The sequence below is a fragment of the Oncorhynchus kisutch genome, linkage group LG13 (genome assembly GCF_002021735.2).
Source record: "Oncorhynchus kisutch isolate 150728-3 linkage group LG13, Okis_V2, whole genome shotgun sequence".
NCBI lineage: Eukaryota > Metazoa > Chordata > Actinopteri > Salmoniformes > Salmonidae > Oncorhynchus > Oncorhynchus kisutch.
In genome coordinates, this window is record NC_034186.2 from 66,581,277 (window position 1) to 66,608,773 (window position 27,497).

Genomic DNA, 27,497 nt, shown 5'->3' on the forward strand with positions numbered 1-27,497 from the left:
TATCAACCAGATTCCTTTTTCTATGGCTTCCCTAATGTGTCTAGTGTCACAATACATAGTTTCAGGCTTTTATTTAGAAAAATGAGCCTGAACGTCAACATTGCGTCAGTGGTCAGCTGAAGTCTCTCAGAGTGTTTGGTGCGTAAAGGACAAATGCGACCATTGTTTCTCTCTATCCTACTAAGAAGCCACCGGTCCCGGTTGATATATTATCGAATAGATATTTGAAAAACACCTTGAGGTTTGATTATAAACAGCGTTTGCCATGTTTCTGTCGATATTATGGAGCTAATTTTGAATATTTTTCTGCATTTTCGTGACAAGAATTTCTGGGCGATTTCTCAGCCAAACGTGAAGAACAAACGGAGCTATTTCGCCTACAAAATAATATTTTTGGAAAAAAGGAACATTGGCTATCTAACTGGGGGTCTCGTGAGTGAAAACATCCGAAGCTCATCAAAGGTAAACCATTTAATTTGATTGCTTTTCTGATTTCCGTGACCAAGTTACCTGCTGCTAGCTGGACAAAATGCTATGCTAGGCTATCAATAAACTTACACAAATGCTTGTGTAGTGTTGGCTGTAAAGCATATTTTGAAAATCTGAGATGACAGGGTGATTAACAAAAGGCTAAGCTGTGTCTCAATATATTTCACTTGTGATTTTCATGAATAGGAATATTTTCTAGGAATATTTATCTCAGTGGCGTTATGCTAATTAGTGTCAGTCGATGATTACGCTCCCTCATGCGGGATGGGGAGTCACTTAGAGCTACCCCCCTACTTTGTGCAATTTCCGCCTGAAGACATACCCAAATCTAACAGCCTGTAGCTGAGGCACAGAACCAAGGATATGCATATTCTTGGTACCATTTGAAAGAAAACACTCTGAAGTTTGAGTAAATGTGAATTGAATGTTGGAGAATATAACACAATAGATCTGGTTTAGATAAAACAATGGAAAAAAACATACGTTTTTATTTTTTATTTATTTATTTATTTCACCTTTATTTAACCAGGTAGGCTAGTTGAGAACAAGTTCTCATTTGCAACTGCGACCTGGCCAAGATAAAGCATAGCAGGTTGAACAGACAACACATGGAGTAAACAATTAACAAGTCAATAACACAGTAGAAAAAAATAGTCTATAAACATTGTGTGCAAAAGGCATGAGGAGGTAGGCGAATAATTACAAATTTGCAAATTAACACTGGAGTGATAAATGATCAGATGGTCATGTACAGGTAGAGATATTGGTGTGCAAAAGAGCAGAAAAGTAAATGAATATAAACAGTATGGGGATGAGGTAGGTCAAATTGGGTGGGCTATTTACAGATAGACTATGTACAGCTGCAGCGATCGGTTAGCTGCTCAGATAGCAGGTGTTTGAAGTTGGTGAGGGAGATAAAAGTCTCCAACTTCAGCAATTTTTGAAATTTGTTCCAGTCACAGGCAGCAGAGAACTGGAACGAAAGGCGGCCAAGTGAAGTGTTGGCTTTAGGGATGATCAGTGAGATACACCTGCTGGAGCGCGTGCTACGGGTGGGTGTTGCCATCGTGACCAGTGAACTGAGATAAGGAGGAGCTTTACCTAGCATAGACTTGTAGATGACCTGGAGCCAGTGGGTCTGGCGACGAATATGTAGCGAGGGCCAACCGACTAGAGCATACAGGTCGCAGTGGTGGGTGGTATAAAGTGCTTTAGTAACAAAACGGATGGCACTGTGATAAACTGCATCCAGTTTGCTGAGTAGAGTATTGGAAGCTATTTTGTAGATGACATTGCCGAAGTCGATGATCGGTAGGATAGTCAGTTTTACTAGGGTAAGTTTGTTCATCTTTAAAATGAACAAGATAAAATAAACATTCAGATATGATGATGGGGACAGTTTCAGTGAAAAATATAAGAGGGCAACAGTGCTTGTGCAAAGTTTCAGAATGATAACTTACAAAATGAGTGTGCTTACATGACATTTATCATGAAGTCACCCAGGTGTCCCACACAAGTAGCCCAAATGTACCCAAGTGGCCAAATTGGTGAAGGTATACATTTTGAAACAAATAACTATATATCTAACACACCCCCCCCACCCCCAAAAAAATGAGAAAAAAATCATGAAAATGTTTTGGGGGGGGAAAAAATATAATTATTGATTAAAAAATATGAAAGAAAATGTATATATACATTTACAAAATAACATGGGTAACTATTTACACACTTTCAATATTTGGAAGACCCTCAGTCATCTATCAAATCAAATCAATTTATATAGCCCCAGCCTAAAACCCCAAACAATGCAGGTGTAGAAGCACGGTGGCTAGGAAAAACTCCCTACAAAGGCAAAAACCTAGGAAGAAACCTAGAGAGGACCAGGCTATGAGGGGTGGCCAGTCCTCTTCTGGCTGTGCTGGGTGGAGATCACAGTGGTTGTAGAGGGTGCAACAGGACAGCACCTCGAGAGTAAAAATGAACAGTTTAGGGTTCCATAGCCGCAGGCAGAACAGTTGAAACTGGAACAGCAGCAAGGCCAGGTGGACTGGGGACAGCAAGGAGTCATCATGCCAGGTAGTCCTGACGCATGGTCTTAGGGCTCAGATCCTCTGAGAGAGAGAAAGAGAGAATTAGAGAGAGCATACTTAAATTCACACCGGACAAGACTCCCATTCGGAGTCAGTGTCACTGTGAAAGAAAATGTTCAGTTAGAATAGTCTACTGTCTTTATTATATTACAACAGACCGGCTGTATCTACTGTCTCCATTTCACTTTGGCCATTGTTGTGGGCCTGCCCTCCCCTCAACAGCCTCAAATAGGCTATTTCATGTGTGTTGGGGTGGGGCGGCAGACACACGCATCTCACATTTCATGACATTACATGTTTATATATTGCTTCTAAAATTTACAAAAAATCACAAATAATATTTTTTATTATTCATTTCAAACAAGGGCATTAGTATGATAAGAACTTACCAGTCCAAAACGATGTCCTCTCCCGTTCAAAAAATATTCCTCCACAATCGCTAAATGAATCGTCCTACAACAATCTCTGTCTCACCTTCCCAATCAATTTATTCTAAAATTGTGTGTACATCTGTATATCTAGACTTAGATTTAGCGTTCCCTGACTTAGTCACCAAACTGATTGATATATAAACAGCTGAATCTGCGAGTTTACCAAACAATGCAGTGCGGAACATGTGTTTCTCCTTCCGGTATGAAACTTCAATAGCGAATGACTCTCTTTACGCTGGAGCTTACTACATGGGTTGGTCTTGCAACACATAAACTTGACCTATTGCCGTTTACCTCACCTCATTGGCTATCTACCCAGCTATATTTCAAGACGATCAGTGGTCATTGGGTTAAAAGACAGTCAATCAACGAAACAGCGGACAAATCATTGGTGCACAATGATGTCATGACTTGTTGTCTTCAAATTGTTTTCTTTCAGTCAATACGTCCCGCGAAATGGCCCATCAGGTTTGATTGTGTTACAAACAAACCAGTTGATTGCAGTGAAACCAAACATGACTGGAAAAGTCACGTTCTGTGTGAGTTATTTACCTGGAATGTGTCGTCGAAAATGGAATAAGACGGAATTCACAACACAAGCGGTTCACAAAATGTTCTGTGTTAGGCTATAAAATGGATTTTATCAAACAAAAGATCATTCATTGTGTAACAATGAACATTGGAATTGCAAACAGACGAAGATCGTCAAAGGTAATTTATTTTAATGCAGTTTCTGATTATGTTATGCCTGTGCTGGTTAAAATTGTTGTTTTTTCAGATAATCGCATCTTATTCTTTCACAGTAAATCCTTTTTTAAATCTGACAACGCAGTTGGATTAGCAAGATTCTAGGCTTTCGATACATGTGAGACACTTGTATTTTCATGAATGTTTAATATGACTATTTATGTAACGATCACCGTATGTTGTGGAATTTTAGCCCACTAGCGGGTTCCGTGCGCAGAGTGGTTAACCTGAAAATCAGTTTCATCAATAATTTAATATATGTTGCATAGTGTGGAATACCTTATCTACAGTAATTTATCACCCCTAAGAACTGAAACTTATTATTTTCATTAATAATTTTAATGCTTATAAAATCACTATTTTTCTATGTAATTTCCTGCCCTATTGGCTTAAAATATCTCCTGTCCAAACCTCAATGTATCATATCTCCCCCTATTTATTATCAATGATAAATAGGATATTTTTTCTGTTGTAATACCAAATCAATAATAGCCAATTCAAAAACTTCACAGCCAATGTTTTTAAAACAGAATCCTGAACCACTTTCTCTTTTCTCACTGGAGTTTATTTCCCCGCTCCCCATGATTTGTCTTGCCTCCATTCCACTTTCCCCTCTGTGGTTCAAACTATAATTATGTCCCAGAGCTATACACTCTATTATAATTAATTTACCTTAAAACTAGTATTCCAAATGACCACAAATTCATTATCCAAATGGCCCTCCCCTGAGGCTGATCAGACCCCAAGAGATAGCCATGATAAGGTCAAAGGTCATACCACCCTTTTATAGTCATGTTCCATACCACATTAGACATATTAAAGAACCCTTTATCCTTAAAATTTTAAAAACTTCACTTGTGTAATTAAAACTCATAAAATAAAAACTCATACAATTCCATATGTGAGTGTGCCCCTTTAAAATACCTTTGCACTAAAACAAATAGTCCTAACAAATGTTTTATGTGTGTATATTTGCAAACCTTAATGAAACAAATGAAAAACTTCCAGGCCCTTTTCAATTTGGACGTTTATGGCCTCAATCTCACCCACTCTCCCCAAGTTTATAGTCCCAGGAAACATCCAAAAGAGAGCCAATAAAACTCCCATTCTCCCAGGAAAAACACAAAACGCCTAACTAGCATTCACTATGCTACATCGATTCAGAAACTCAAAAGTGAACTATAAACCAAACCTAATGATAATTCCTTGAATAAGTTTTAATCAATGTCAATGTATATGTATACTTAAGTGAACATGCTACCCTTAGATACAATTAACCTGATAACATTATTATCTAAATGTAATACTTTTTTCCTCTGTCGCAAGTGTAAGAAATCAGTAATTTAATCCCAGGTATTTAATGAAAATGTAAACGTATTCTCCCATGGCTCCTTCAACTTACATATTCTAGATAACTTCCATCCGTCCCGGAAGAAGGAATCCTACTCAAACACATCAGATAATACAATGTTTAATTAAGTAAAATCAACACCTAAAATCTACCATAACCAGTAACCAAATAAACAAACCAAGAATCAACCACCAGAATACATTATCACAATGTTTTACGATTCAAACGTTCAGATCTCCCTTTCTTACAGCCAAATATAGCCCAATGAACACCACAAATCAATGATGCCCACCTAGCGAATCTGTTGCTAGTTTTAGCATCTTTTCTGACTACCCTGACGACATAGAGCTACATTTAAAAATGTATTTGGACATTTTTATCAACTTCTGAAAAGTGACTCAAAACAATAATGCACGCATTTTCCTTCTAAATGACACAAACAATTTTCTCTGTCACCCTCAGTCACAACCTCATTGCCGTGGCGACAAAAGTGCATTGTGAGTGATGTCATTAACAGGCGCTGAGTCCATGCCCAGGCCGCAGCGACAGGTTTGATAAACCAAACCCAATTTATCACATCTGTTGGATCTTGAATAGAACTTACAACATCAATCAACATCTCTCAATCAAAATTGTACTGTCAGAAGTACAGAAAAGAGTGTACCTGAACAACGGTCAAACCAATTTGAGTAACGTTATTGTTTATCCAACGTAATGACGCAGTTTTACGTTATTCCACACCAAATCTACCTGCCTCTAACAACTCTGAAAATTAGTAGCCTACACAGCAACTAACTCTCTTCCTTACTTTCATCATTTTAATTACGACTCCATTCTCAATACCTTATTCAAACAGATAATTTAGTGAACAGACATCGTCTTACCTCAAAATTCGCTCCGTCCTTATTTTAAGTTGAATGAATTAGTATTTCAATTTGAACCAAACAAACTATTTAAAACTTTCAGTTTATATCTTATACAAACACTAGCAACTATAACTTTCTAGGCAAAACATACAAATAGTTTAAATACAATCAAAAAACTCACATTTCAGTTAGCGCATTGGCAGAGAATCAAACCCAGGACTCCAGCTTGGAAGGCAGCTACGCTCACCACTGAACCACCAATGCTATGTAAATTACCAAGATTCTCCCCTTCAGTTAAATTACAATCTCGGTGGTGACGTTTGCAGGGAGTGTTACACTCCCGGGCGAAATGTCCAGTTTTGTTACAATTAAAACATTTGATCTTTTTCTTTTGACTGCCTGTCCGTGCTGTTCATGGTGGACAGCATATCTTTTCACCTCCGCTAGAGTTGCCAACCCCCATCCCACTAAATTCTTTTTCACCTCCTTACTGATTTCAACGCGCATTCCAGTTCCAAAGGCTATTTTTAGTTACTCATGATAAGGGGTATTTTGATCACCCCCGGGGGCTGCTTCTGGCGTACCACTGTTAGCATTGAAAACATATTTTAAACGTTCTAGGTACTGACTGACTGTCTCACTTTCTCCCTGTCTGTATTCAGTTACCTTAGACAAGTTGGCGTGTCGGTGGTAATGTTCCGTTAGGTTAGCACATAATTCAGTAATTTTTGCTCTGAATGGCTCCCCAGATCCCGCGCTCCACTGTCATGATCACCCTCCCCCGCCTGGGGATTGGGTAATTCCATTAGGGGATTCAGATCCTCTCTTTCTACACTGTCACAATCTAAGTGTATATATTTCTATGATCTATGTATGTGCTGTTTACCGTTACCTAGTTACATTCTATGTGTATGTATATCTATGATCTATGTATGTGCTGTTTACCGTTACCTAGTTACATTCTATGTGTATGTATATCTATGATCTATGTATGTGCTGTTTACCGTTACCTAGTTACATTCTATGTGTATGTATATCTATGATCTATGTATGTGCTGTTTACCGTTACCTAGTTACATTCTATGTGTATGTATATCTATGATCTATGTATGTGCTGTTTACCGTTACCTAGTTACAATCTATGTGTATGGATTTATACCATTCTCTTCCCTGGAAACGTATCTATAGCGTTGCTATCGACCCGACATTAGATCTCACTTCCACATCTATCAGTTATTACCCAGGGGACATACATCCCTGGTTAAACTCGGGTTGTATTTATCCAAATCTCACTTCGCAATTTTTTGGATATTATTTCTTTCAGTATTGAATAGGTTCAGTCATTCCGTTCGCCTAGGATTACCCTGCCTTCTCACCAAGCCTAATTTATCCTCACCCGTTTTAATATCTATCTGCTACTTTTCATAGCCAGACTACTTCCTATATACAGGTAGACTACTTTGGTTAAAATTTTATTTAGGTATGTCTTCTGAATTAATGGCTATCCTATTTGTACAAAACAATCGTCCTATCTAACAAAACTTACTATATCCCACCCTTAATAGCTTGCAAAACATGGATTTATTAACTCATGTTATTGTCAGATAAAATACTGTGGACCCCTGAAGGAAAGAGCTTATTAGTATAGGAATATGATATGATATGGTTAGCATTTGTTTTGGCTTTGTTTGACTATTAGAAGTTTTTTATTTAAATAGTAGGGGCAAAAAAGTATTTAGTCAGCCACCAATTGTGCAAGTTCTCCCACTTAAAAAGACGAGAGAGGCCTGTAATTTACATCATAGGTACACTTCAACTATGACAGACAAAATGAGAAAATAAAATCCAGAAAATCACATTGTATGATTTTTTATGAATTTATTTGCAAATTATGGTGGAAAATAAGTATTTGGTCAATAACAAAAGTTTATCTCAATACTTTGTTATATACCCTTTGTTGGCAATGACAGAGTTCAAACATTTTCTGTAAGTCTTCACAAGGTTTTCACACACTGTTGCTGATATTTTGGCCCATTCCTCCATGCAGATCTTCTCAGTGATGTTTTGGGGCTGTTGCTGGGCAACACGGACTTTCAACTCCCTCCAAAGATTTTCTATGGGGTTGTGATCTGGAGACTGGCTAGGCCACTCCAGGACCATGAAATGCTTCTTACGAAGCCACTCCTTCGTTGCCCGGGCGGTGTGTTTGGGATCATTGTCATGCTGAAAGACCCAGCCACGTTTCATCTTCAATGCCCTTGCTGATGGAAGGAGGTTTTCACTCAAAATCTCACGATACATGGCCCCATTCATTCTTTCCTTTACACGGATCAGTCGTCCTGGTCCCTTTGCAGAAAAACAGTCCCAAAGCATGATGTTTCCACCCCCATGCTTCACAGTAGGTATGGTGTTATTTGGATGCAACTCAGCATTCTTTGTCCTCCAAACACGACGAGTTGAGTTTTTACCAAAAAGTTATATTTTGGTTTCATCTGACCATATGACATTCCCCCAATCTTCTTCTGGATCATCCAAATGCTCTCTAGCAAACTTCAGACGGGCCTGGACATGTACTGGCTTAAGCAGGGGGACACATCTGGCACTGCAGGATTTGAGTCCCTGGCGGCGTAGTGTGTTACTGATGGTAGGCTTTGTTACTTTGGTCCCAGCTCTCTGCAGGTCATTCACTAGGTCCCCCCGTGTGGTTCTGGGATTTTTGCTCACCGTTCTTGTGATCATTTTGACCCCACGGGGTGAGATGTTGCGTGGAGCCCCAGATCGAGGGAGATTATCAGTGGTCTTGTATGTCTTCCATTTCCTAATAATTGCTCCCACAGTTGATTTATTCAAACCAAGCTGCTTACCTATTGCAGATTCCGTCTTCCCAGCCTGGTGCAGGTCTACAATTTTGTTTGTGATGTTCTTTGACAGCTCTTTGGTCTTGGCCATAGTGGAGTTTGGAGTGTGACTGTTTGAGGTTGTGGACAGGTGTCTTTTATACGGATAACAAGTTCAAACAGGTGCCATTAATACAGGTAACGAGTGGAGGACAGAGGAGCCTCTTAAAGAAGAAGTTACAGGTCTGTGAGAGCCAGAAATCTTGCTTGTTTGTAGGTGACCAAATACTTATTTTCCACCATCATTTGCCAATAAATTCATAAAAAATCCTACAATGTGATATTCTGGATTTTTTTCCTCATTTTTCTCAAGTGTACCTATGATGAAAATTACAGGCCTCTCTCATCATTTTAAGTGGGAGAACTTGTACAATTGGTGGCTGACTAAATACCTTTTTGCCCCACTGTATAGATGGGTATAAGACATTTCAGAAAATCTATGTAGCAACTATCTATCAAAAGAGTGCAAGTTTGAGCATGTGTCCATTAGGACTATGGGTTTTATCAGCATAAATTAGATTGAGCAATAAAAGCCCCACTTTTATTCCATAGGCTGGGATCTGCACTATGCAGCTGTTGTTCCATAGGCTGGGATCTGCACTATGCAGCTGTTGTTCCATAGGCTGGGATCTGCACTATACAGCTGTTGTAAGAGCACATTTTTCACTGGCTGTCCACTGGTTTCCAAAACAATGATTGATAGGCAGCTTAAACTTCTTGAATTCAACCATTATTGTGTTCAAATACACATTTAGATTTGTGAACAGCCACCCAGAACAACCACAATCCGTAAGGCGCAAATAGCTAAATGAGAGAGCAGCAGTGTGATTCACATCAATGCGCTATGTAGATATCAATAATAAGTGATATCCATATGCTGTAGACTACACCACTAATGTCATCCTTACCTCCAAGCATTTATTCAAGTTGGATAATCTTTGGATGCCGACAGCAGTCGCACCATTGGAAGACATAGTTTGGACTGTGGCCTAAAAAAGCCTATTCCTGCTCTTTTCCCACGATCCATCAAACACATTTGTGTGGTCAGACTCGCTCACGTTGAGCAAATATAAACTTGCACCTTTTTTTCAATGCTGATTTGAATGTCATTGAGAAAACAAAGAAGTGTCAAATGTTTTTGGGGATTGTCCCAGTCTTAGTTACATTCGTACATTTTCAAAATATTGAGTCATTGAAACTGAAACAGTGCATCCTGAATGGCTGAAGGCAGCAAACAATGTAACAGACCATCTGTGATTTACAACCTGACAGTAATATTTGTTGGACTACCAAGAAATGTATTGGTGAATTATCTATACTGAACAAAAATATAAACGCAACATGCAACAATTTAAAAAATGTTACTGAGTTACAGTTCATAAAAGGAAATCAGTCATTTGAAATGAATTCCTTAGTTCCTAATATATGGATTTACCATGACTGGGAATACAGATAAGGATCTGTTGGTCACAGATACAAAAGTTTTGAGAATGACACAAATATAAATTTTCACAAAGTTTGCTGCTTCAGTGTCTTTAGATATTTTTGTCAGATGTTACTATGGAATACTGAAGTATAATTACAAGTATTTCATTGGTGTCAAAGGCTTTTATTGACAATTACATGAAGTTGATGCAAAGAGTCAATATTTGTAGAGTTGACCCTTCTTTTTCAAGACCTCTGCAATCTGCCCTGGCATGCTGTCAAATAACCTCTGGGCCACATCCTGACTGATGGCAGCCCATTCTTGCATAATCAATGCTTGGAGTTTGTCAGAATTTGTGGGGTTTTGTTTGTCCACCCGCTTCTTGAGGATTGACCACAAGATCTCAATGTAAGGTCTGGGGAGTTTCCTGGCCATGGACCCAAAATATTGTTGTTTTGTTCCCCAAGCTACTTAGTTATCACTTCTGCCTTATGGCAAGCTGCTCCATCATGCTGGAAAAGGCATTGTTCGTCACCAAACTGTTCCTGGGTGGTTGGGAGAAGTTGCTCTCGGAGGATGTGTTGGTACCATTCTTTATACATGGCTGTGTTCTTAGGCAAAATTGTGAGTGAGACCAGTTCCTTGGCTGAGAAGCAACCCCAAACATGAATGGTCTGAGGATGCTTTACTGTTGGCATGACACAGGGCAATCTTACTGGCAGAAATATCCTTGCCTGTGAAGCCTTTTTTGTGCAAAGCAATGATGACGGCACATCTTTCCTTGCAGGTAACCATGGTTGACAGAGGAAGAACAATGATTCCAAGCACCCTCCTTTTGAAGCTTCCAGTCTGTTATTCGAACTCAATCAGCATGACAGAGTGATCTCCAGCCTTGTCCTCATCAACACTCACACCTGTGTTAACGAGAGAATCACTGACATGATGTCAGCTGGTCCTTTTGTGGCAGGGATGAAATGCAGTGGAAATGTTTTTGAGGGATTCAGTTCATTTGCATGGCACAGAGGGACTTTCAATTCATCTGATCACTCTTCATAACATTCTGGAGTATATGCAAATTGCCATCATACAAACTGAGGCAGCAGACTTTGTGAAAATTAATATTTGTGTCATTCTCAAAACATTTGGCCACAACTGTACATAAAAAAATTCTGGCGAGTATGCAGACCATGGAATAACTGGGACCTTTTCAGCTTTCAGAAATTGTGTACAGATCCTTACTGAAACATTAGGAGATGACCACAGATGAATAGCACAACAATGGGCCTCAGGATCTCATCACGGTATCTCTGTGCATTCAAATCGCCATTGATAAAATGCAATTGTGGTTGTTGTCCATAGTTTATGCCTGCCCATATCATAAACCCACCGTCACCATGGGGCCCTCTGTTTACAACGTTGACATCAGCAAACCACTCGCCCACAACGCCATACGGGCGCCAACCACTGCGGTTATGAGGCCAGTTAGACGTTCTATTAAATTCTCTAAAAAAACATTGGAGCCAGCTTATGGTAGAAAAATTTACATTCAATTCTCTGGCAACAGCTCTGGTGGACATTCCTGCAGTCAGCATGCCAATTGTCCCATCTGCCCCATCTGTGGCATTGTGTTGTGTGACAAAACTGCACATTTTAGAGTGGCCATTTATTGTCCACAGCACAAGGTTTAACAACCATGCTGTTTAATCAGCGACTTGAGATGCCACACATGTCAGGTGGATGGATTATCTTGGCAAAGGAGAAATGCTCACTAAAAGGGTTGTAAACAAATTTGTTCACAAAATTTGAAAGAAAAAAGCTTTTTTTTATGGAATTGAATGTATTTATTTTCAGCTCATGAAACATGGGACCAACACTTTACATTTTATATTTTTAGTCACTGTATTTTAGTCAGGCATTGAACTGCATCCATCTATTCTGCCAACAATGCCTTACTCTACATCATGGAATTTTGATTCGAATATAACCTATTTTTAAAACCTGGTTTTGTAGCATAAACTGGGAATTTGATATTTTTTTCTGATATTATGATTGTCTGTTTGTTTCATATCTGCAAAGCAGTTAAAAAGCTGTCAGTTCCACTAACAACCATGACAATGACCTGCTTCATGTGCTGTCCTTTACTGTAGCCCAGTCAGCTGTTCCATATGCTCTGTCCTGCTTCACTAGTCTCATCTCATCTTCCTTCACTGTAAATGACAATAACAGTTATGGTCAATATAAAACCTGCGCTAGGGTTAGTGTTTTGTATTTATTATGGATCCCCATTAGATTCTGCCAAAGCAGCAGCTACTCTTCCTGGGGTCGAGCAAAATTAAGGCAGTTTATACAATTTTAAAAACATTAAAATACATTCACAGATTTCACAACACACTGTGTGCCCTCAGGCCCCTACTCCACCACTACCACATATCTACAGTACTGAGAGAGAGAGAGAGAGAGAGAGAGAGAGAGAGAGAGAGAGAGAGAGAGTAGACCCAACCAAATCATGAGAAAACAAAAAGATAACTACTTAACACATTGGAAAGAATTAACAAAAAAACAGAGCAAACTAGAATGCTATTTGGCCCTACACAGAGAGTACACAGCGGCAGAATACCTGACCACTGTGACTGACCCAAAATTAAGGAAAGCCTTGACTATGTACAGACTCAGTGAGCATAGCCTTGCTATTGAGAAAGGCCGCCGTAGGCAGACTTGGCTCTCAAGAGAAGACAGGCTATGTGCTCACTGCCCACAAAATGAGGTGGAAACTGAGCTGCACTTCCTAACCTCCTGCCCAATGTATGACCATATTAGAGAGACATATTTCCCTCAGATTACACAGATCCACAAAGAATTCGAAAACAAATCCAATTTTGAAAAACTCCCATATCTACTGGGTGAAATTCCACAGTGTGCCATCACAGCAGCAAGATTTGTGACCTGTTGCCACGAGAAAAGGGCAACCAGTGAAGAACAAACACCATTGTAAATACAACCCATATTTATGCTTATTTATTTTATCTTGTGTCCTTTAGCCATTTGTACATTGCTAGAACACTGTATATATATATAATATGACATTTGTAATGTCTTTACTGTTTTGAAACTTCTGTATGTGTAATGTTTACTGTTCATTTTTGTTGTTTTTCACTTTATATATTCACTTTGTATGTTGTCTACCTCACTTGCTTTGGCAATGTTAACACATGTTTCCCATGCCAATAAAGCCCTTGAATTGAATTGAAAAAATTGAGAGAGAGTGTGTGTGTGTGTGTGTGTGTGAGTGAGTGAGTGAGTGAGTGAGTGAGTGAGTGAGTGAGTGAGTGAGTGAGTGAGTGAGTGAGTGAGTGAGTGAGTGAGTGAGTGAGTGAGTGAGTGAGTGAGTGAGTGAGTGAGTGAGTGAGTGAGTGAGTGAGTGAGTGAGTGAGTGAGTGAGTGAGTGAGTGAGTGAGTGAGTGAGTGAGTGAGTGAGTGAGTGAGTGAGTGAGTGAGTGAGTGAGTGAGTGAGTGAGTGAGTGAGTGAGTGAGTGAGTGAGTGTGTGTGTGTGTGTGTGTGTGTGTGTGTGTGTGGTGTGTGTGTGTGTGTGTGTGTGTGTGTGTGTGTGTGTGTGTGTGTGTGTGTGTGTGTGTGTGTGTGTGTGTGTGTGTGTGTGTGTGTGTGTGTGTGTGTGTGTGTGTGAATGAGGAAGGTAGGGAAATGACAATAACAGTCATGGTCAATATAATACCCGGACTAGGGTTATTGTTTTGAGTAAGGTAGGGAAAGAGATAATACCCGGACTAGGGTTAGTGTTTTGAGGAAGGTAGGGTAAGAGATAATACTTGGGCTAGGGTTAGTGTTTTGAGTAAGGTAGGGAAAGAGATAATACCCGGACTAGGGTTAGTGTTTTGAGGAAGGTAGGGAAAGAGATAATACTTGGGCTAGGGTTAGTGTTTTGAGTAAGGTAGGGAAAGAGATAATACCCGGACTAGGGTTAGTGTTTTGAGGAAGGTAGGGAAAGAGATAATACCCGGACTAGGGTTAGTGTTTTGAGGAAGGTAGGGAAAGAGATAATACCCGGACTAGGGTTAGTGTTTTGAGGAAGGTAGGGAAAGAGATAATACCCGGACTAGGGTTAGTGTTTTGAGGAAGGTAGGGAAAGAGATAATACCCGGACTAGGGTTAGTGTTTTGAGGAAGGTAGGGAAAGAGAAGACATGTTAAAACATGTGGAGTCTCCACACAGAGCAGACCAGAGCAGAGTAGGGCCACAGCTAGAGCCCCGGGCTTACAGCGCATGTTTCACACCCAGCAAGCAGAAGTCAGATTTAGCACCAGCATACAAGCCACAGACACAACAGTACCTCCCTCTCCCCACCCTTTCTCCTCCCTTTCCTCCTCTCCTCTAACACACCACAGTACCTCCCTCTCCCCACGCTTTCTCCTCCCTTTCCTCCTCTCCTCTAACACACCACAGTTCCTCCCACTTCCCACGCTTTCTCCTCCCTTTCCTCCTCTCCTTTCTTCAAACACACCACAGTACCTCCCACTCCCCACGCTTTCTCCTCCCTTTCCTCCTCTCCTTTCTTCAAACACACCACAGTACCTCCTTCTCCCCACACTTTCTCCTCCCTTTCCTCCTCTCCTGTCCTTTCTTCAAAGACACCACAGTACCCTTTGTCTCCTCCCTCCCACTCCAGACTGCTCCTGCTGCAAAACAAACCCATTGGCTAGCGAATTATCCTAATTCTGCATGTCTAGTGGTGTGTGTACACACAATCGTTCATGGGCAGAGGGTGGGAGTGTTCCGGTTGGTGCACCAGCACAATACCTGCTGACAGCCAACCTTAATAGCCCACAGAGCAAAGAGCAAACTGCAGACCACACACACACACACACACACACACACACTTCCTCCTACCTGCCACTCTTGTCCTGCTCTCTCTGTTCACAAGTGTGTGTGTTTGGGTATGTGTGTGCATGTGCATGTGTGAGTGCATTTCCATGTGTGTTGACTTAGAGCCAGTTGAGTGAGCAGCAGGTGCTGCAGTTGTCAGTTAACTGACTCTCTGTGTGCACTACTCTGCTCAACTCTACAAAGACAAACTGACAAACTGGATCTCTACCTCCAGCCCTCCTCCTCTGGTCCCCTGCCAGCAGAGCAAGATGAGCCTCCACATCTAGTTCTCCAGAGACCACCAGACGCTCATGTCATTAAGTGTGTCACTCGTAAAGACAAAACGGCTTTAAAGGTGGAATGACAGATCTTTAAAGGTGGAATGACAGATCTTTAAAGGTGGAATGACAGACCTTTAAAGGTGGAATGACAGATCTTTAAAGGTGGAATGACAGATCTTTAAATGTGGAATGACAGTTTTACAGGTGCAGCCAGGACCATGTGAGTTAATGGCGGGACAATGAGACATGTTGCCATATTAACACACATCCCTATCAATAGGTGACACGGCTCAGATGGATGACTGTCAGGCCTGGGGCGGAGAGGGGAGACCAGCTGCTGGCTAACGGACAAACAGACAGACAGACAGATGGATGGACAGGCAGACAGACAAGACAAAGGCAGGCAGGCAGACAGGCAGACACAAACACATGGTGTCTAAACAGAACGGAAGCCTGCTTTCATCACAGAGAGGAAACTTAAAGAGGAGGTTAATAATTAGGCAGAGCTTGTGCAGAGTCACATCCACACACTAACAATCTGCTGTTGGGACACACTAACCAGCGACACGGCATAACGGAATGTCAGTGTGTGTATGTGTGTGTCTGCGTGCATGTATGTGTGTGTGTGTGTGGTGGGGAATTTCCATCTTAATGACAGTGTGTTGTCTACAGGTGACTAAGGTGAGGCAGGGCTCCGTATAGATTAGCTGTCACAGTGGTCAATGATTGAGCGAGACCCATCTATCTGAGAAAAGAAGGGCAAGGTAGCTCCCTATGTCCCATCATCATGTCATCTATCACTCCCCCATATCACCCATTCTGTACTCCATACCCAACAACCCATAGTGAATTCTGGGACATCCTGTTAGTATTTTACTCTATCCTCTCCTGATCACTTCTTTCATCATTCTATCTATCTCTCCCCTTCTCACACTCTCTCTCTCTCTTCCCCTCCCTCTCTCTCTCTTTCTCTCTTCCCCTCTCTCTCTCTCCCTCCCCTTCTCTCTCTCTCTATCTCTCCCTCTTCCCCACCCTCTCTCTCTCCCCTTCTCTCTCTTCCCCTCCCTCTCTCTCTCTTTCTCTCTTCCCCTCCCTCTCTCTTTCTCTCCCTCTCTCTCTCTTTCCCACCCTCTCTCTCTCCCCTTCTCTCTCTCTCTCTCTTCCCCTCCCTTCCCCTCTCTCTCTTCCCCTCCCTCTCTCTCTCTCTCTTCCCCTCTCTCTCTCTCCCTCCCCTCTCTCTCTTTCTTTCCCTCTCCCTCAACTGACTTTCACTTTGAGCTCTTGCCTCTACAAGTTGAGAGCAGAAGAATGTGCCAGTCTGAAGAGAATGAAAGAGAGCCATCACAAATTAATTAATGTCTGCAGCCAAGTGCACTGGGCATCAGTCAGGTAGTTAGGCAGGCACAGAGGCAGGCATGAAATATCAAGTGCACGCTGTGCTGTGTTGAAGAGGAGAGAAGAGGGGTGAGAGGAGGAGTTAACGGAGAGAGAGAGGCCTCTCAAGCGGTTCTTATGCTAATATTGCTAGATTACGAGGATGGTAGTCCAACATGGGAATAACACAGGACAGTCATCAGGCAAAACAAGACAGTGACACTCTCTGAGTGAGTGAGTGAGTGAGTGAGTGAGTGAGTGAGTGAGTGAGTGAGTGAGTGAGTGAGTGAGTGAGTGTTTCACATGACTGCAGTGAGTGAGTGGTGAGAAAGGCATTACCCATGCTGCTGTACTTTGATCACTGTCACATGAGAATTTACACGACAAAAATAATTCCAGAAGAGGTGAATCGTTATTCAGGGTCAGCTTGAGTCCATCTGGGAAGCAGTATTTTCACTGCTGATTTGACATAAAAGTCATTGTAGTGTCACACACATTTATACACACAAACATAACAATGATTTGCCTCTTCAGGAATTGTTTTTGTCTTGTAAATTCTCATGTGACAGCGATCAAAGTACAGCAGCATGGGTAATGCCTTTCTCACCACTCACTCACTGCAGTCATGTGAAACACGCACACACACACACACACACACACACTTTCTCTTGACCAATAATTCCTCTGTAATCCAACCATGCCGGTTATAGGAGACAAATGCTGATATATTCAGTCCATAATTATTATGTTCACTCCCATCGGCAGCTCAACCGCAATTGATTTTTCAATCTGTTTACTGTTAGCTCTGCACTGCAGCCATTTCGTCAGTTGTACTCCTCTCCTCCTCTCTCTCTCTCTCTCTCTCTCTCTCTCTCACACACTCCTTTCTTTCACCTTTGGTCACCCTTATTCTTCTCATTTTGACTGCTCATAAATATATTCAATTTATTACTCTGCCGTTTTTTATGTCATGCCCCCCTCCGTCCTTGACTTTGTCCTAAATAAGTCTATATAACACACTGCCTCCTGACAGTAGGGCCTGCTCCACTCAGTCCTTGACTTTTCCTAAATAAGTCTATATAACACACTGCCTCCTGACAGTAGGGCCTGCTCCGCTCAGTCCTTGACTTTGTCCTAAATAAGTCTATATAACACACTGCCTCCTGACAGTAGGGCCTGCTCCACTCAGTCCTTAACATTTCCTAAATAAGCCTTTATAACACACTGCCTCCTGACAGTAGGGCCTGCTCCACTCAGTCCCTGACTTTGTCCTAAATAAGTCTATATAACACACTGCCTCCTGACAGTAGGGCCTGCTCCACTCAGTCCTTAACATTTCCTAAATAAGCCTTTATAACACACTGCCTCCTGACAGTAGGGCCTGCTCCACTCAGTCCCTGACTTTGTCCTAAATAAGTCTAGATAACACACTGCCTCCTGACAGTAGGGCCTGCTCCACTCAGTCCTGGACTTTGTCCTAAATAAGTCTATATAACACACTGCCTCCTGACAGTAGGGCCTGCTCCACTCAGTCCTTGACTTTGTCCTAAATAAGTCTATATAACACACTGCCTCCTGACAGTAGGGCCTGCTCCCCTCAGTCCTTGACTTTGTCCTAAATAAGTCTAGATAACACACTGCCTCCTGACAGTAGGGCCTGCTCCCCTCAGTCCTTGACTTTGTCCTAAATAAGTCTATATAACACACTGCCTCCTGACAGTAGGGCCTGCTCCACTCAGTCCTTGACTTTGTCCTAAATAAGTCTATATTACACACTGCCTCCTGACAGTAGGGCCTGCTCCCCTCAGTCCTTGACTTTATCCTAAATAAGTCTATATAACACACTGCCTCCTGACAGTAGGGCCTGCTCCACTCAGTCCTTGACTTTGTCCTAAATAAGTCTATATAACACACTGCCTCCTGACAGTAGGGCCTGCTCCCCTCAGTCCTTGACTTTGTCCTAAATAAGTCTATATAACACACCGCCTCCTGACCAACAGTTGAAAGCACATTGTCCAGCTGATAATCACCCGGATAATTGCCTCGAACATAAACTATACCGAAACTAATTTCACACATATAACTGATAAAATTATTTAATTAAATTATTATGGGGAGACAGAGGGAGAACGGGTGAGTTGATGAGTGAGGGGGAGCAAGCGATGCATAATTAGGTAATCACCAATTGTGAATTAAGAACAGAGGGGGCCATTCTATTGGTATTGATCCATTCTCAATATAATCTTCAGATGTACCCTACATCAGTCAACCGAATCAAAGAAGTCTTATCAGTCTACTCTAACCTACTTGGAGTAGGCTACTTACTGAGAGCGTGTGTAATTGTACATGCTGAACGGCTTTCAGTTTCTGGGGAAAAAACACATCGGCAGCAGGTGAGCCAGTGTCGAAGAATGTGGTGATGAGGCTTGTGGAACCTTGCATTGGCAATGGGAGAAATGTCACCATGGACAATTTCTTCACTTCACTGTCATTGGCGAACAAGTTGCTTGCAAAGAAAACAACTCGGCCAGCACTGCGAACAAAGTGAGATGGGAGCTCCCTCCCTCAGTGCACCTGCACAGCCATTGCACTCCATAACGACAAGACGACGGGACACAACAAGAGGAAACCGGAGACCATTACGTATTACAACCAAACAAAGGTATGTCAACGTGTGTCAAGCAAGTGAAAGGTACGAATATTGAGTCAACTGTTGACTCAAATATTGAGACAAGTGGATAACAGCTAAATGAAATCCAACTGATGCCATTGCGTGAAGACGCACAGAAGCACGTGCTGACTTATTTTGACTGCTGTCAAAATTCATTAGAATGCCATTATTGCGTTTGTGCTGCGTTTCACTATTTAGGCTACTGATGTTTTCATCATTTGACCGCGAGTCTTGACTGTGCGTTTTGGTAGTTGGGGTATTTGTATTTATTTTATCGTTATAAAAAGAAACTGTTACCGGAATACAACACATAGGCATTCTGTTTCATAGTTGTAACAATGGCTATCCATTAATAAAATTGATTGAATACTTGAACAAAATATATATATATATTTTTTTACATGTAGCCTGTAGTTACATAAAGTAATGAAAATGCTATTGTGCATTTAACAAGAGTATTCTAAAGTTACCCAAGGCCTTCATAAACACAACTAAATGATTATATGTGCGATAGCATATTTGAAATGTATTAATTGCACTGTTAGAATGTTGCAGTCGGAATGACTGCTCATTAGCTTGAAGGGGAGGGGGGGGGGGTCTGTCGAGGCCCAAGGGTTCTCGTGTTAATCTGTCTTTTTGTACTCCCCAGTGTTTCCTCAAACTTCATCTGTACATTTTTGTTCAGATCCATCGATCCATTCATTATTCAGATCCATTCATCACCCCTCTTTTCTTCATACCTGTGTAAATAGGCCTCTCCTGGAGCAGCAGCGTCTATGTACAGTGCATTCGGAAAGTATTCAAACTCACTGACTTTTTCCAGATTTTGTTACGTTACAGCCTTATTAAAAAACTGATTCAGTATTTTTTTCCCTCAATCGACACACAATACCCCAGAATGACAAAGTGAAAACTGGTTTTTAGACATTTTTGCAAATGCATTAAAAATAATAACAGAAATACCTTATTTACATGTAACCAGACCCTTTGCTATGAGACTCTAAATTAAGCTCAGGTGCATCCTGTTCCCATTGATCATCCTTGAGATGTTTCTACAACTTGATTGGAGTCCACCTGTGGTAAATTCAATTGATTGGACATGATTTAGAAAGGCACACACCTGTCTATATAAGGTCACACAGTTGACCGTGCATGTCAGAGCATGCATAGTCAAAACCAAGCCAAGAGTGAGTGAGTATGTATGTATGTATGTTTGTATGTACTGTATGTGTGCATGTGTCTGTGTGTAAAACAATATCCCCCCTCAGCTCTCAGACACACAGGAGTCTACATTCTAACTGTGTTTACATCTGAGTGGATCTGATGTGGTTGAGGCTCACCCTGACAGAACACGCCACGACCCGGGTGCAGGAAGACGGTCGAGAGCAGAGAACATGCTGGCCTCTCAACACAGAACCCAAGAGCTGCCGGGGAAATTCCATCTGAGCAACCAACGACTCAACCACTCAATGACATGGCTGCTCTATTTTCACCACAGTTGCTCCAGCTGTGTGAAGCCTGAAACTTACACCAGACATGATATCCAAGGCATATACTGTTAGAAAAGAATGTTGCAGTCTGTAGGCTATATTGTGTGAGAGTGAATAGCTGGCCTGTTGTGCATACTGTACGTGAAGTCTGCACTTTTACCAGACATGCTTCTTAAGACTATTAAGTGACATCAGAGATTCTGGAGGCTGGCAAGTCTATTCTATTGTGAGAGTAAACAGTGCAGCTGAGTTGAATACATCTGTGAAGTCTGAACCTGGTTGTTTCCTATGAAACGATAGCAGGGCTTCTGCACGCTGTGTATGTTATGCGAGAGTGAACAGCGCAGCTGAGGTGAGTGGAGGTCAAATCTAATTTGGGTTTTAATTTAATTGCAGCTTGAGATCAGGGTGAGTGTATCAAAGAAGGCACAAGGAAGAGAGAAGCAGCGTCTGAATGAGCAGGGCTGCAGAATGTGGAGAGAAATTCAATGGGTTGAGTTGATGATTGATGAATGGCTCAATCAGTTGGTGCTCGATTGTTTAGGTCTACATTCTAATGGGAGAATACATGCCTCCTTGACCTGCATGGTCCATCACTGGTCAATCACACGTTCCAAAGATGGCCATGTAACCTTACAAACATCATGGTACTGGCAATCTACTCCTATAGTCAAAAGTAGTGCACTATATAGGGAATAGGGTGGCTATCGAGATACATCCCGTGTTGGATTTGATTAATTACTTGAGGCATGTTAGATGAGGCATGTCGAAGCTTCCCTTTCTGAAAGTTAAAGTGGCAGTAGCAAGTGAACATTCACAGCCAAGATAATTGCTGAGCAAATATTCCCCAGACCCAGATAATCCATGTAAATTCTCCCTCCCTTTCTCGCTTGTTTTATGATGATAATTCCCCTCATAGATGGGGAGAAAGCAGAGTGAAATGACTTTCTCTGAAGTAATCTCTCTTTCTCTCTCTATTCAGCATGTCTGCATATTTAGCAGCTCACTGCAAAGTAACCACAATCTTTTGTGTGGTTTTCTGGACCTAATCTGTTAAATTCCTAGACCGAGCTAATCCTCCAACAGCATGTCGGGAAGAGAAAGGCAAACAAGCCCTGCGGATACTGAGTTGACAGTCTGATCTGGACAAGGCGGTCTCACCTTAGACTGGACACCGACAGTAGCCTCATTTAGGAGGAGTGATTCTCATATCACTGACTAGCTTGCTCAATAACTACAGTAGTAGGCTATAACTGACTATTAACCAACTATTATACCTTTGCTTCTTCAAGCAGATATCAATGTCACTCTGTTAGTTACATCAGGGCCAATGCTAATGGAATAGACTAGATGCAGATGCAGACTTTGTTATTGTGCGATATTACACACGTCCTTGTAGCAACAGGCATGCCTTGTTGAGTGGACTTTGATCACTCAACACAGACAGTTTATAACCTGAATGTCTGTCTGCTGGCACATGTGGTGAGATTTAGAGTAGCCGGTCTCCCCTACAACTATTATGTCATACTGAAGTGGACATGATGTGGGTTGTGGTTGCAGAGATCAGATGAATGCTCTCCATCGCTTCACATTCACTGCTGATAATGAACACTCCTTACTATGGTGTGCACTGTAAAAGTAAATGATGGTGATGAGGAGGATGAAGATGGGGAACATAAGGAGGAGGAAGAGGATGAGGCGGGGGTTATTGAATCGTAGCCTATGCATTATGACTGTAAACTATGATCATCTAAAATGTTGCAACACTATTATTACACAGTTATTACTACAAACATGTCATCAAGTTGCAAGTAGCTGTAAAACTGAGGTTAGGACACATTTGGTCCACACTGGTGAGTAACAGGTGTAAAACACATTTAGACAGAGTTCAGTGAATAAACCAGATTCAACACTACACAGACACACGTTGCTTGCTGCATGTTGCTACCTTATTGTCAGCCAGTCTCTTACCTCCAAAAAGGTGAGGCGAAAGGTGTGCTGGTAATGATCCAATCAACAACCGGGGACCCCCTAGCCCCCCGCTGGACCTGTCCCTCTCTGCCTCCTCAGGGGTGCTGCTGCCAGACTCCTGTGAGCTGTAGGCTCCACCGCTGTTAGGGATGTTGATGCCTGACTGGGGTCTTGGCCCTGACCCTCCAGAACTGCCTCCCACGGACCTCATCCTGGGGCCAATGTGTTGACTGGAGGTCGCTGTGGTTCCCGAGGCCCCGTGAGCCGACTGGCCATACGCGTGATAGCTCATTGCCATCGCTGCAGTCCTACCGTTCCCATTGCTGGTAGTGGAGGTGCTCGAAGGTAGATCCGAGCCCGAGTAAGCCCTGGTCCGTCCGTTAGCGGCTGGGCTGCTCTGCTTAGCCCCCATGTCGGTCGCTGGTGCCAACACACGTCGACAGATTTACCCGGAATTATTAAAGGGCTCGTGCAGCACGGTGGCGGTCAGTGAGTGTGCCACATTTAAAACGCAAAGGGACAAAAACACACGACCACCCAGTCCAGGGCAGTGTTTAAAAGAAAAATACCAAAAGTGGAAATTATACGTCGTTACGACCCCAATGACAGGTTGAAAATGTCAATGAATAAAAGTAACTGACAGCGATGCAAAACAACGGTTTGGAAAGCTGTCCTTACGGTGCGCTAAAACAAAGTAAATACGCTTGACATTAAAACTTTGCGAATAGTTCAGAACATGTCACGAACATAATCCAGAATAAGTACTTGTAGCCATTTTGCAGTTATCGAATCTTTCCTCGTCCCGGTTGCTTGTTTTGGATTAATATGCTTTGACTGTTGTTTTCTGAATAATAACAGTCCGCCATATGTCCTCTCTATCATACGAAAGTAAAGAGCCACGCTCCCCACGCTTCCTTGTTAGCCGACCGCAGGCAGTCACAGTGAAACTATTATAATGTAGGAGGAAGTGATAGAGGGAAGGGGATGACAGAAACAGCAGAGCAGAAACGACAATAGCCGGGACGGGGCTACGTGCGCACGGCACTGAGTACTGACTTGGTTGCCGAGTGAGTCGAGGTTGGAGGCGGATCCTCTGTCCTTGTGCGTCAGGTTACGTCAGCACCAGCAGTGCACAAGCCAAGCGACATCAATAACAAGAGCAAGCCTGACTCAGGAGTGGCAAATCTGGGCAATAGGATCAAGGACAGTGGGAAAGGACTGAGGATACTTTTAGTACCTGTTAAATTATACGCATTTGTTGCTGGAAACGAGACACAAATAGATCTAGGCAAACCTGCAAACTCAGTCATGGTTCATGTCCCTCTTATAAAACATAATAAACCATAGACTCTAGGAATAAACTGATAAACTACAGTTTCAAGAATCCATTCACATGCAGAACATTCAATTATTTTTGGTGACATTTATTGCATAGGCCTACAGCCATACTTATCTAGAATAGTAGGTCAGATGTAACCCAGTTAAGACATGACTGTCATGTAACCTACAAAGGGTTCATCCAGGATCAAAATAACCTATGCCACAACATTTTGCATATCATTGTCTGGAACAAGTAAAACATTATACAATGTTTCAATTTGTTGATGATGTCACAATGACGATGATGTCACATATTTCTTGTTGATTCATATTTGGTTCTATTCAATTAAGTACACACACAGCAATTTATTTAAAGACATTACACATAATCAACATTATTGCATGCACATATTTTGAAAACTAAAATCCCAGTGTCTACATGCATAGAGAATGGTGCAATATATTTATTAAGCACATCGACAGATTTTTCCCATAGTCGGCTCGGCGATTCAAACCAGCGAAACATATGCTCTTTCTCTCTCTGTCAGTATTCTCTCCATATTATCCGCAATAGCAGAGTTCAGATGGCAGTACAGTCAGTACAGAATTGGCATATTTAGGGCTAGGTGTTCCGTCAGCACAATTCAAATAAATAATTGTAAAAATTAAGGATATTAAACATCTAGGTACATACATGTCTTATAGGGTAGCCTAGTGGTTAGAGCATTGGACTAGTAACCGAAAGGTTGCAAGTTCAAATCCCCGAGCTGACAAGGTACAAAATCTGTCGTTCTGCCCCTGAACAGGCAGTTAACCCACTGTTCCTAGGCCGTCATTGAAAATAAGAATTTGTTCTTAACTGACTTGCCTAGTAAAATAAAGGTAAAATAAAAAAATATTGGTTAAAAGCTTAAATTCTTGTTAATCTAACTGCATTGTCCGATTCACAATAGGCTTTACAGTGAGAGCATGCCATGCGATTGAGGATGGCGCCCCACATCAACATATTTTTCAACCAGCACAGGCTTCATAAAATCACAAATAGCGATTAAATAATTACTTACTTTTTGAAATTCTTCCTCTGATTTGCAATCCAAAGGGTCCCAGCTACAACATACATGGTCGTTTTGTTAGATAAAATCCTTCTTTATATCCCCAAAAGTCTGTCTAGTTGGCGCCATCGATTTTAGTTCAACATGCAGAGAAAGGAATCCAAAAAGCTACCTCTAGACTTTGTTAAAACAAGTCAAACTACATTTCTATTTATTCCTCAGCTACCCTCAAATGTACTTAAACTATAATATTTCATACGGAAAGAAGTATATTCAATAGAAAAGTTCAATTATCAAGTGCACATCCTCTTCGTCGCACGCCCACAGATTGATTTCCAACTGTGACTCCCAGTACCAAAACTCAAAATTCTTCCTCGTTTTGGAAGAAACAAGCCTGAAACATTGAACAAAGACTGTTGGCATCTAGTGGAAGCCATAGGAATTGCAATCTGGGAGCTGTAATTGCATAGCTATCCATTGTAAGCGTATGGGATCTCAACAAAAAAATACATTCTGGTTGGTTTTTCTTTGGATTTTCTCCGACCATATCAATTGTCTTATAGTCTCAAACATTATTTTAACATTGCTACAAACTTCAAAGTTTTTTCTATCCAATTGTACCAATTATATGCATATCCTGGCTTCTGGGCCTGGGTAACAGGCAGTTTACTTTGGGCACGTCAGTCAGGCGGAAATTCTGAAAAAAGGACCCTACCCCTAACAAGTTGAAATGCATTCCAGGTGACTACCTCATGAAGCTGGTTGAGAGAATGTCAAGAATGTGCAAAGCTGTATTCAAGGCAAAGGGTGGATAAAACACATTTGGATTTGTTTAACACTTATGTCATAGTTTTGATGTCTTCACTATTATTCTACAATGTAGAAAATAAAAAAACAAAAACCTTGAATGAGTAGGTGTGTCCAAACTATTGACTGGTACTGTATATTTACTGGAGATGCGACCCTGCTCTGAACACTACATTCATTCTTTAATTCACAATTTTGAATCAGTAATTATTTGTATATTTTTTTACATTATCTTTTCACTTTATAAAATAAATATTATGAGACATAATTTGAGATATTCTCTACATAGAAACATTGTACTTTTCTTTCTCAAATCGTTTGAAATTGGACTACATGATCTTATGCTAGAGACATGCTCTTGTGTTAATCATTCAATTTATCACATTTGAATGGAGAGCTTATACCTATGGAACATGCCATGAATGCTGAAACTAGCTCTCACAGTCTCAAACGTCAAATTTCAAAGTTGTTGCAAATGTCAAATTTCAAAGTGTTTTAGGTTAAGACATTGACTCCGACATCTTAAATTTTGGAATTAACATCGAATGGTTCAGGTAAAGGTTAAGGTTTAGGATTGGCTTAAAACAAATCTCAAAAACAACATTCTATGGCTTTCTTACGCCTATTGATCATCGCCGTCCACAACGCCATAGCAAAACCAAATCTAAACTCAGCAAAAAAAGAAACATCCCTTTATCAGGACACTGTCTTTCAAAGATAGTTCATAAAAATCTAAATAACTTCACAGATCTTCATTGTAAAGGATTTACACACTGTTTCCCATGCTTGTTCAATGAACCATAAACAATTAATGAACATGCACCTGTGGAACGGACGTTGAGAGTCTAACAGCTTACAGATGGTAGGCAATTAAGGTCACAGTTATGAAAACTTAGGACACTAAAGAGGCCTTTCTACTGACTCTGGATGTCTGGGACCTTTTGGATCAGAGGGTGAGGGCTAGGGCCATTGCCCCCAGAAATGTCCGGGAACGTGCAGGTGCCTTGGTGGAAGAGTGGGATAACATTTCACAGCAAGAACTGGCAAATCTGGTGCAGTCCATGAGGAGGAGATGCACTGCAGTACTTTTGTTGAGTTTACTTGAAGGTAACAGCGCTCACTGTTGCCTCTAGTGGACAATTTCCACATAATCTCCTGACGTCCTCAGACATGGATGGTAGGGATTAAGAAAATCACTTGATCACAGACGTAGCATTCATATGTTTGTGAGTGTGCTTTTGTTTGTGTCTGCATGTGTGTGTGTGCATGCATGCATGCTTGTGTGCGTTTTTGTTTGTGTGTGCATGCATGTTTGAGTTGTGCATTGAAGTACATATAAATGTGGTTAATCTTCG

At 41.4% G+C, this 27,497-nt stretch overlaps 1 protein-coding gene across 1 annotated transcript in view; it reads right to left on the bottom strand.

The window, feature by feature from the left end:
• LOC109901859 (E3 ubiquitin-protein ligase znrf2) overlaps window positions 1-24,009 on the bottom strand; it is a 95,742-nt gene extending 71,733 nt beyond the window's left edge. The window contains exon 1 of the mRNA XM_031787047.1: window positions 22,964-24,009. Coding sequence (XP_031642907.1) covers window positions 22,964-23,375 — 412 coding nt within the window. The 5' untranslated portion in view covers window positions 23,376-24,009. The remainder of the gene's footprint in view (window positions 1-22,963) is intronic.
• Between the last annotated feature and the right edge of the window lie 3,488 nt (window positions 24,010-27,497).